Raw genomic sequence first — 12725 nt, 5'->3', positions numbered from 1 at the left:
TAGCTATTGTGTTCCTGATACTAAGACCTCATACATAACTTTCAGACCGTAAATAAACCAAAAAAACCATCTCAAATGCCCATGAAGCTAAAACATTTTCAGCCAACACTCCTTCTTGCCACAACCATAGCTCATTTAAGACATTATTTACTGTCAGATATTCTGGATCAAGTCAACGACACACATAAAGTGACTTGCTAAATAAGAAATTGTGTGCTGTGTATAAGTACTATGTTTATTCATCTCAAACATTCGAACATATATGTCATAAATATATCATGCACTTTCAGTTTCAGTTTCAGTGACGTACATGTCAAATACTGACGTCTGAAATGGTACTGCATTAATCAACAGAGTATATTGACCTCAGAGGCTACAACCTAATCACTGTTTTTCTATTGTTCACCTACAGAGTTCACCCCACCCCACCCAGTGTTGCCTTTTCAGTGAGCCTGACCACCTGATCTGGTTAGAATGAATGACCGTAACTTCACACCACTTATAGCAATAATCAAGCAACATTCCAAGAAAGGGGACACCAGAAATGAGCTTGACATATTGTACCCAGGTGGGTGAACGAACACTTTAACCACTTGGCTACCCACTGGTCCTGATCCTGTCAGATCTTCCCAAATCTTCAATGGTCATTCCCACAAATGGGGTGATTGCAAGAATTATCTGTTAACACCTTGGTATGACACAGATTAAACGAACAATATTCCAATGAGAGATACAAGGTACCCTATTGGTTCTGGTGGTCATACATTCCACTGAGAGATACATGGTACCCTATTGGTTCTGGTGGTCATACATTCCACTGAGAGATACATGGTACCCTATTGGTTCTGGTGGTCATACATTCCACTGAGAGATACAAGGTACCCTATTGGTTCTGGTGGTCATACATTCCACTGAGAGATACATGGTACCCTATTGGTTCTGGTGGTCATACATTCCACTGAGAGATACATGGTACCCTATTGGTTCTGGTGGTCATACATTCCACTGAGAGATACATGGTACCCTATTGGTTCTGGTGGTCATACATTCCACTGAGAGATACAAGGTACCCTATTGGTTCTGGTGGTCATACATTCCACTGACAGACACAGGGCACCTTCTTGGTTCTGTCATGCACACCACATTCCACTGACAGACACAAGGCACCTTGAATTGATGTGGTTGTATCCATTGAATGGATATGGTTGTTGATTCAACAAAATTTGCAATTTCTCATGTTCAAGAAATGTAATCTGTGATTATTCTTGATAAAATGGAAACATTACAATAAAACTGTCTGCTGTAGCTGTCCTATATAACAGAAAGCAATCCCCAAATTTGGAAACAATCCAAATAAAACCCACTATCAGCTAACTGAATAAGTTAAACCTGCTACGTGACAAGACAACTCATTTAATACTTATCTAATCAACCTCGGCATGTTCAACCACTGATGTAGAGAAACATATCTCCTACATGCATAAACACAACAGTTATGAAATACACTTTGCTGGTCTGTATGTTGTGTAACAACAAAGAAGAAGTCTTTATGTCCCAGCTTGAGTAGAAGCAAGTATTCCAAGCCAGTAACACACAATAGAGCCACTGGAGCATGCCATCTCAGCAAATAACGATCGTGTTTTCACATGGATTTGTCCACTCACAGGACAGACAATTCATTTCCCGTGAGGATGATGGTTCAAGCATAAGAAGATCATATCAATAGGTCCACCATTCCTCAGAGATGGAAGGTCACATGACCTTCACCTTGGCTACCGGACTTATAAAGTTGCAATGCCAGTCTTTACAGCTCCATAAGTTACACTAACTTACACCATGGACACCAGACCTAACACATCTCACTTTTCCAAACTTACACAAAATGCGCACAGTTTTCTGTGTTTCAACAAAGGTGACCCAAAAATTACTGATGTCAAATTTCAAATCCTTAGTGAATTGTTATCTTCATGAGACTAAAACTCAAAGCATTCCTTCTTTAAAGCACAGGATGATATCACATAATGGAGCATCCCCCATGTTCCCAGGGTATGAAACTCCCCAAACTTTCAGCCAGACCACAGATGTAAAACTTGCTAGCCTTGACCAAAACCTACCTGCCTACAAAAAATACTAATTTACTAAGTATAATTACATTAAAGCTTGTAAAATATTGATGATTGAAATTGATTTAAAATGATTTAAACTCAATAGTCAGGCAGGTGAATTTGAGAATCTAACAGTCTGTGTTGAAAATAATCCAGACAGGTAGGTAAACAATATTGTCACCATACAGCATGTAAAGAGCTGGAAATGTTGACACTTATCAAACCAAGCAGTGTCTCTTTTATCAACACATACTGTCAGCCTCGGTCTGCACCACTAGCTGCACAAGACAAGATAAACGACAATGGGTTATATACCTGAAGGTTATTAGAGTGAATCAAATGGTTCATAGAGATGTAGTATGTCACACTGTACTGTACAACAGGTTTCAAACCTGAGGAGTGCTGTGTTTATTCTTTCCAATTCTTCTCTTTATTCTATGGTGAAAACCTTCGTCCCTTCAGCATGCCAGACATATAGGATTGGAGTCTGGATTCTGGTTTACACTGAGTTTTGGGTTTGTCTCCTTGAGGATTTCACCACAGTGGTAAACAGCTGAGACCAACATCACTTTGTAGTAAACAGCTGAGATCAACATCACTTAGTGGTAAATAGAGAAGGTCACCAAAATTTACAGGGTCCTGTGCCTTCCCTAGATAAAGCTTCAAGTTGTCCTGTTGTCAGAATTGTTTCAATGGAAACCAGGAAAAATAAAAATGCCAAAACATTGTAAATAGCAAAAGGCACCACACTGTGGTCTGTCTCAAATATCTGCCACGTTTTGCTCTAAGATCTTGAATAGTTTTCGAGTTCTGCTCCAGAAACGAAGCACATCTCTCCATTTTGAGACTAAGTCAGAATCGTTTCTATGGAAACTGGGAAAATGATAAATCACAAAAGTCTGTAAATAAAGTCACCACTTTAGGATCTCCCCTACATATTTGCCAAATTTTGCAGAAAGATATTTAGAAGGTTTGGAGTTGTGCTCCTGGAATTGTTTCCATAGCAAAAGGCACCATTGCAGCTTCTGACTGATATATCTACAAAGTTTTGCAGAAAAACAAAAAACGGATTTTGAGGTCTGCTCCGGAAACGAAGCTCATCCCTTCATTTTGAGACTAAGTCCGAAACATTTCCATGGAAACTGAGAAAATTATAAATCACAAAAACCTGTAAGTAGCAAAAAGGCACCACTTTAGGGTTTGCCATATATATCTACCAAGTTTTGCTGACAGATATCAGGAACTTTTTGAGATGTGCTCCAGAAAGGAAACACCTCTCACTTTTGAGACAAAGTCTTAATTGTTTCCATAGCAAAAGGCACCACTTTGGGGTCTGCCACACATATCTACCAAGTTTTGCAGAAAAATAACGAATGATTTTTTAGTTATGCTCCGGAAACGAAGCCCACCCCACAATTTTAATAACAACAAAACGTTCCATGAAAAAAACAAAAAAATAAAAATGCCTAAAAATAGCAAAAGGCACAACTATAGGTCGAGATTATTATATCTGTCTAGGTTGGTCAAAAAATATTGAACGGTTTGTGAGTTATGCTCCGGAAACAAAATGATTACGGATGGACGGACGGATGGACGGACGGATGGACAGAGGGACGGATGAGGCGTCGACTATACTCCCCCGCATTACATGGGATAAGAAAGTATACAATATTACAGTTGTTACACATCTCATAATACAGTACATTATTACTGTATTACTTTGCAGGACACTTGCTATAGTTCCTGGAATGACCCTTTCGATGAGTGAGTGAGTCTAGTTTTATCCCACACTTGGCAGTATCTGAGCTGTATGGTAGCGGTCTGTAAATAATTAAGTCTGGAGCAGACAATCCAGTGTGCAATTGGGGGTAGTGACTCTTGAAATTATCAGTTTGGGATATTCAGACCAAGTTCCGAACCTGATGTATTATGAACTTAATAAACAAGAGTCATCAGAAGATGACATATCCCCCCAGCCCCAACATGTTTGAAAGGACAAATAATCTGAGAATTACTCATTGTTTTTTTATGGACAAAATAATAAATCAGAAAAACATGTAAATAGTGAAAGGCACCACTTTGGGGCCTGCCACACATATCTACCAAGTTTTGCAGAAAAATATTGCACGGTTTTTGAGTTTTGCTCCGGAAACAAAATGATTACGGATGGATGGGCGGACGGACAGATGAGGCGTCAACTATATCCCCCCACATTACATGCTGGGGGATAATAATGCAAATCGATATTAAGGCCAGACCAATTTTATTTCATGCTTTGTGGATTATTGTCCATAAAGGCAGGAGGTAAAAAAATATGAATAAAAGTCACATAAAAGTAATATTCCTCATAAACATGAAACATATTTTACTTTTGGCAATTTATGAAGTGCATATGTGCAAAATACAATCTAAAAAAATGTTCTTGCATAGTTACAATTTCAGGGAAAAAAAATTTGAAATATTTTAAAAATACGACTGGCAGAACCATAAAAGAAGAATTAAACTGGTTTCCCCAAAGTTTAAAGACCTTACAGGAGTTTCCTTGTTGTATCCATGAGGAATTGTAGGCAACACTGTAATTACACTGTAGTGTACAGTACACAATCCTGTGCACTTAAAAGAACCCATGAATCCGTTGGTATATGACCAGATGGTGGCCACATGAACACGTGCATACACCTAGTTGCGGGTACAGCAACGTGCAGTAAACTTGGACAAAGTGCTGTGACTATGTGTCCCAGTCCACCCAGCTGTCAAATGGGTACCTCGTTAGGATGAGAGAGCCACAATAAGTGCCTAGTGGCAGCAAGAGTTGTATACTCCCCAGGGAGTTGAGATTGACATACGATGTGCTGTTGAGATTGACATCTGGTGATCGAGGGACAATACCTAGCGCCTAGAGAAATTGCCTTGCAGTTTGATTTGTGCACTATACAAGAACACTTATAATAATAATAATAATAATAATACCCACTCACTCTCTCTGTAAATACATGGACAGATGTGTTTTGAGCACCACAAATTTACCCATGAAGATTCATGTTATAACCGATCTTCTGAGTAACCCATGCTTGTCAAAAGAGATAACTAATGGGATCTTGTGATCAAGTTCGCTGACACATTGCATCTAAATTGGACAGATTTATGCTCATGCTGTTTGTCTCTCCTAAATGTTACAGCTATATCGTCTGGGAGTGATGACAGATTAAACGGTGACACCACTTTATGATGGCATCTCAATGTAAAATTCACTAGCACTGACACTCGACATAGCGTATACGTACACTCGTAACACTGAGCTGATGTCATAGAATTCATTATTACCGCATTCCAGAAATGAAGATTATCCACAAAATTAGGCAACGATTCTGTCCATATACTTTCAACTAACACTCCATACAATACATTCCCCAACACTGGTTCATGTCACCTGACACTGATTACAACGTCAACTTATCTACAGTAGATATCACACAGCTTTGACATATATGGCATACCATGTCAAGTAGAAAATATTTTCTAACTGAGAACTTGCCATCTAAGCTGTTGCTAGACCCACATATATCTGTTGATGTAGCAGATAGCAGACACCATACACATAACAAAGGGGAGACAAACATAAAGAAACATACAGAAGCACTGACGATGCATTTCATAGCATTATACTGCCTATTACACCTATGTCTTGATATCAAAGTGAGTCAGATTTGACACCATTCCAGGACTAACACAGCACTGGTTAATATAGTGAGTGAGTATGCTTTTAAGCGGCTTTTAGCAATATTCCAGCACTTACACAGCACTGGATAATATAGTGAGTGAGTATGCTTTTAAGCTGCTTTTAGCAATATTTCAGCATTATCACTGCAGGGGACACCAGAAATTAGGCTTAACACTTTGTACCCATGTAGGTAATCAAACCTGGGTCTTCGGCATGACAAGTGGATACCTTAACCTTCAGGCTACCCTACCACCACTTTGGACTCTTAACTGGCTATTGGTATTACAAGAGAACAGCTGATCCACCAGACCTCCCTTCCTTCCTGCAGACATGAAATGCTGACTCTACATAGTGCACCCTGGCAAGTAATCTCCTGGAACCAACAGGCTGACCTGGGGCAAATGTTGACAATGTCTCTGTTGCGAACAACATTATTCTTGTTATCGTATGTATACATGTATGACTCATTCAATGTCCACCTGCTTGACATGTCCATCCATTCCATCAATTCCAATTCTAATTCTCATATTCATATTTCCGTTGTCTTTTACAGTAGATTAACTGAAAATTGTAGAACTAAGCTTTAAGAAATTGCAATTTATAAACAGAATTAAACTTGCTAAATTAGTAAATGTCTGCACTGCCACTTCCCAAACTCATTCAAAAGTCTAAAGCACAAAATATTGTTATATGCTCCAAAGCACATTTGAAATACAATACAACATTAAAAACATGAAAACTTCTACAAAAGCACTGAGAAAATGTTAACCTTATGCCATGAAAACATGTGTTGACATAATTTTGACCAAGTTACAACTTGCCACAAAAATACCAAATAAAGAACAAAACACAAATGAATTTACCCTAACTTACATGAAAAGACAGATAGAAGTTACCTTCACAAATATCAATTCATGAACTATAAAAAACACAATAGTTATGCTCACCACTACTTTGGACATTCCTGAGGCTGTTCATTGTTCAAGCACATGGCCTAAAGTTGCATGCCCTGAGGCAGTTACCTCTCTTCATAAGGGTTGTTACAAAAGTGGTAGTGGTATTAAACGAAATAGGAGTACAATTACATATGGTTAAATAAAAAATTCGAAATTTACCGAAAAATGATTTTGAAAACTAAAGTTTTAGGAAAATAAGTGTTTTAACCATAACAGTCTCTAAAGCAAGTAGGGCTAGGCAGGGCTAGTCAAGGCCAGGGTGAGCTAGGCCAAATGTTGACCATGTATCTCTGAGACATTCAAAGCCAGGGTGAGCTGCACTGTGTATCTCTGGGACAGTCAAGGCCAGGGTGAGCTGGGTCAGATGTGGTCCTGCTATCTCTGAGACAGTCAAGGCCAGGGTGAGCTGGACTGTGTATCTCTGAGACAGTCAAGACCAGGGTGAGCTAGGCCAAATGTTAACCTTGTATCTCTGGGACAGTCAAGGCCAGGGTGAGCTGGACCGTGTATCTCTGGGACAGTCAAGGCCAGGGTGAGCTGGACTGTGTATCTCTGAGACAGTCAAGGCCATTGTGAGCTGGACCGTGTATCTCTGGGACAGTCAAAGCAAGGCTGAGTTGGACCGTGTATCTCTGAGACAGTCGAGGCCAGGGTGAGCTGGACCATGTATCTCTGGGACAGTCAAGGCCAGGGTGAGCTGGGTCAAGTGAGGACCATGTATTTCAGAGCCAATCAAAGCCAGTCATCTTTCCACAATATATTAACTTCATTCATATATTATCTTTATACAAAAATGGTACTGAGGAAAAAACAATAACACTATTTCTTCAAAACAGTTCTTTGTTGATACATGGTTAAGGCTTGCAATATTCCAAATACATAACAGGTCTCTAAATAATCAAACCAAACTAGACAATCCTGTGACTGACATCACAAGCATCCATGTATGCAGGTTGGATACAACGACATGCATGAACCAAGTCACTATCCACTAGAATCCATTAATCGCCTCTACAACAAGCATGAGTTTCTGGAAACCAATAACAAGATGGTTCCACAAGGATACAAAAATACTGACAACCTGACCCAACGAGGTGTATCTTCTGAAGACAAGCATGGGTCTCTGACCACTTTTACAGAGGCCCTTCAATAGCGCTCCCTATGAGATAGATCTAATTTTAATAGCACTTGCGGAGATTAAAAGTTTAAGACAATGACCTTAAGTGGATAATGTCGCAAGGAAGAAATAAATCCAAATGTATAAAGCCTTCCCACAATGAACTGGACCAAAGCTTTTCCCTGTCCTGAAAATAAGTGAAAAGATGTTATTCAGTGACCACATAGTTTAACCTAGTCCCTGTGTTGCCCTAGTGAGAGATCCAGCTGTGAAACATCAATGTGTAATAACCAGGAAACACATGGTCTAAACCCTCAGTAATGAGGGTCCTAAAACTCTTGATCAGATTAATTACAAAACTGAGCCTTCATCTTCCTGAACAGAGTTGAGATTATTGTTTAATCAGCAATATTAAGCACTCAGCAATATTCCCTGTATATGGCCGCGGTCAGTAAACAAACTTTTGGACAAGACAATCCACTGATCAACAGCACGAGCACCAACCTAGATGATGTGTGTCAACAAAGTCAGTGAGCTTGTCCACCAGATCCCTCACGGGTTGATGTTGGATGGACATCGTTATAACTGATTTCTTTCTCACATGAAGATCTGCGTTTATTGATCATAATGGGTCCCCTAAACAGAGGGTAAAATATCTAACATGTTATTTTAGCGCTGACACTTTCTCATTATGAGTGCAGATTCTAGTATTTCTGGGGCAGGTTGGCCAGCATGCATCAGAAGAACTGCCTGTAACCTGTATTAATTATGTTGGATGTCACTCTAGAAGGAAAAGGAGAAAATAATTGTGGCCTAAGGCCACCTCCTGCCTAATACAACAAGGAACATTATGGTGAATAATGCTCTTGGGAAAACCATGAAATAGACTCATTATAGAGGTGTCTGCTGCAGTATTTAACACACTGCTGTTGTGTACCAATCAATTTTAACAAATATTTGCTTTTTTTTAAACTATGTTTGTGAAGGCGGAAAACTTTCCATTGAAAATCGAAACAAATCTGTCAATTATGAAATATAGAAAAAAAAAGAAATTCACTTTGAGTTCGAATGTTCATTTTATAGTGGCCTTTTGAAAGAAATATATTTAGGATTATTTGATACAGATTCCACCAATGAAAGCTTTCAAATATGGTTTAATGACACATTGTACCCATGTGGGGAACTGAACCCGTGACTTTGGCGTGACAGGTGAACGCTTTAACCACTAGGCCATCCCACCGTCCATAAAACCTAAGAGCAAATCTCATAAACTAAATCTTTCACTATACATTCATTTGATTTAAAGCGCACTAGCCAAATGAATTGAACTGTATACCAGCTCAGGAAGGCCTTTGTACAATATTCATCTTTGCCTTGACCATGGGACATACTGCTGTCCATTCTGACATAGGCATTTCTCAGCAAATTACGGTCATTATTACAAGGATCAGAAAAGCAGTTTGTTATATCTATCATTTCATTATAATGCTGTTTGTCATAAATGGACTCACCATGACTCTAAATAAGGATCTTAAGCGACATGTAAAGGTATGTCCAATATGCACAAGTGGAGAGAATGGATGCATAAAGGCAATACACTCTTCCAGTAGGGCACACAATATTATTCTTTGTTCCCACAACAAATCTATGACTTTGCTAGAGGTATGGCTGGTTCTTCCACAGCACTTACGCGTGTCATCTCATCCATGAGTGTGTGAGTTTACACCGCACTGAGCAACATTCCAGCTATATGGTGGCTGTATGTAAATAACGCATTCTGGACCACACAATTCATTAATCAACAACATGAGCATCGATCTGCGCAGTTGTGAACCAATGACATGTGTCAACACCCAATCCCGTTAGTCACCTCTCACGACAAGCATAGTCGCCTTCTATAGCAAGCATGGTGAGTGAGTGAGTTTAGCTATTACACCTCACTCAGCAATATTCCAACTATATGGCGGCGGTCTGTAAATAATCAAGTCTGGACCAGACAATCCAGTGATCAACAACATGAGCATCGATCTGCACAATTGGGAACCAATGACGTGTCAATCAAGTCAGCTGAGCCTGACCACCCGACCCTGTTAGTCGCCTCTTACAACAAGCATAGTCGCCTTTTATAGCAAGCATGGGTTGCTGAAGACCTATTCAACCCCAGACCTTCATGGGTCTGCATGATCAATGATACATTACATGTCAGGCTTTAAAGAAATTATGAAAACATATACTTCTCTCCACTTCCACTTCACAAGATCATTATAAAGATTCATATTGTCATCAACGGCATTTGATGCTAATAATTGCTAGTTCATGGGACCCACATGTGTTGTGAGTTGAGGTAAACTCTGCTCTATATCTAATCAATAAAGAAATTCTGTACATAAAGAGTGCTCTCTTTCCTCAACTTGCAAACAGGTCTACCATTCATGGTCAATCACCAAACAACAGTATCAGGGTGATCGCAACTTCCATACTTTAACATAGACTTACGACTACCATAGAACTCAGATGATCATTACTCCCATACTTTAACATAGACTTAAAACTGGCTTTAAGCTCATGTGATCGTAACACCCATACTTTAGTACAGACTTACAACTGGCGTAGAGTTCAGGTAATCATAACACCCATACCTTCATATAGACTTACGACTGGCGTAGAGGTCAGGTGATCCTAACTCCCATACCTTCATATAGACTTACGACTGGCGTAGAGCTCAGGTGATCCTAACTCCCATACTTTAATAAAGACTTACAAGTGACATAGAGCTGGGCTGCTTTTCACAACGGCACCCAAGTGGTCAGACATGCAGACGTGGATGACATGTTATCGTTCCTCGTTTGAGTAGATTGATCCTCATGATTTAATAGTGCATCGTTAAACTACAAATGTGTACACAAACAAACAAAACATACAAGAACAAAAGTATCAAGACAAACACATAACCAGTAATCACATCAGCAAAGGTTCTCTAACATGTTCTTCTTGCAGCCAAATCATGAGGAATGTGGGTTTGGTGGTTTCTATTCATAAATTAGTATTCAAGTTCTTATTTCATCAAATTTTGAAGTATTTCAACATCGCAAATTTAAGTCTGAATTCAGTGAAGCAATATAAAACTGAACATGAAACCACTTCCTCTTTCTTAATCCTGTTTTCAGAGAACTAAAGATTAGCACCACAAAACCATGAAATTAGTAATTAATGTAATACTCATTTACAAATAATTCATTCCAGTTTGGGAATTTTTACCGACAGTTGCCAATGGCAACCTTGGGGCAGTTCTATATCACAGTTAACCAGAACCTGGTAGAAGGGCCATTTTTAGTCAGGCCAATCACACTAATGCTCACAATTATATAATGAATTTAAGGAAATGTAACAAAAATAGAACTACATAAATCTCGTGAAGTCCAGGAAATTAATGGCAGTTACTAGGCGTGTGTGAGAACATTGTTATTCCACTTATAGTTTCCCCACCACTATAACAACAACCATGGGGAAGCATATCACATTTTATCAAACTGTTCAGAAACTATATGACTTTCATAAATTAGCATGAGTGAGTGAGTGAGAAGTGTGCATGTGTGTGTGCATGAGTGTGTGCATGAGTGTGTGCATGAGTGTGTCAGTGAGGTTAAAACCACTTTAACACTATGAAAGTACAATGAGAGCACCAAATATGGAGCCGACACATCTAAATAGGTCGCTCATAAATATTCATGCAATATGACAACATGGGACAAGCGACACCCGAAAAAAGTTTCATATTTCTTTAGCATGATGAGTGACTGTTTTTATCATGTTTATTACTGTAGCAGGGCATGGAGTCATCCTCCAGATGAAATCCTTACCTTGTCACCTTGCTGATGGGGTTAACCTCTTTGGTCATGTGGACAAGGCGACTGACTTCGGATCAGAAGATCCATCGTTCGGATCCCAGCACGGGACTTGGAAATTTTGTGGCCGCTACATTACACGACAGTGAACAAGTTCCAAGAGCGAGTGGGTGAGTGAGTGAGTCAGCGAGCAACTGAAGTTTTTCATACTATTTTACAGGGTGGCAGAGATGAAATCCCTAACCTTACCCCTCACCTGTTGGAGTTAACCCTGCCTTGAACAGTATTTCACTCACGCCATGGATATTCAGCTAGATTTTACAGCAAGGAAAGCCACAGTATGTTGTGCCATGAAAATGGATATGGTGCTGGCAGAGGTAGATTTACAATAAGAGTGAACCTTGATTCCTGGATCTGAACTCAGAATCATAGGCTCATGGCATGCCTAGGGGACACAACCATGCACAGAAAACTGCCAAACTTCAGCATCTCACACCACTGGACCACTGGAGTCCACCAGCATTAGACTAGCTACAAGTATTGACTGAACAAGCTACAGGAACATGCTAAAGATAACTATTCTCAATGACACTATAAACAATCTTAATGGTTAAAGGTTGTCAGATTGTCAACACTACTACAGGGAAGTTCACTGTACCCTTAACAACACATTCAATATCCAAACACACTGCATAAATACCTGCTCAGACAGGTTTCCATTGAGAAATATAGTGAGTTTAGTTTTATGCCACCTTCAGCAATATTCCAGCAATATCACAGCAGGGGAACGGACACTTCAAACGCTAGGCTACCCCACTTCTCCTTGAGAAATACAGGAACTGAACGACTATTGATTTGATAAACCCATCATAACGTAAGTATATTTTCACACTTTTCACTGATTTCAAAATAATTAATATGATTTCACGTTTTAGCCCACTTTAAACATGTTAAACATGAAGAGACTGATAAATAAGACGT

General features: G+C 39.4%; 1 protein-coding gene across 9 annotated transcripts in view; it reads right to left on the bottom strand.

Annotated features, from left to right (window-relative positions):
* LOC137295962 (tyrosine-protein phosphatase non-receptor type 12-like) overlaps positions 1 to 12725 on the bottom strand; it is a 146490-nt gene that overhangs the window by 49556 nt on the left and 84209 nt on the right. For 5 of the 9 annotated variants that reach the window (XM_067827568.1, XM_067827573.1, XM_067827574.1 and 2 more), the window contains exon 1: positions 6774 to 6879. The exons of 3 other annotated variants lie outside the window; for them this stretch is intronic. In XM_067827568.1, the coding sequence (XP_067683669.1) occupies positions 6774 to 6788 (15 nt within the window). In that variant the 5' untranslated portion in view covers positions 6789 to 6879. Of the gene's footprint in view, positions 1 to 6773; positions 6897 to 12725 lie in introns of those variants that run through there. One more of the 9 variants, XM_067827570.1, reaches the window with a different exon arrangement.

The sequence above is a fragment of the Haliotis asinina genome, chromosome 9 (genome assembly GCF_037392515.1).
Source record: "Haliotis asinina isolate JCU_RB_2024 chromosome 9, JCU_Hal_asi_v2, whole genome shotgun sequence".
NCBI lineage: Eukaryota > Metazoa > Mollusca > Gastropoda > Lepetellida > Haliotidae > Haliotis > Haliotis asinina.
Note: the sequence above shows the minus strand (reverse complement) of the source record. Positions and strands in the feature narration are given on the sequence as shown.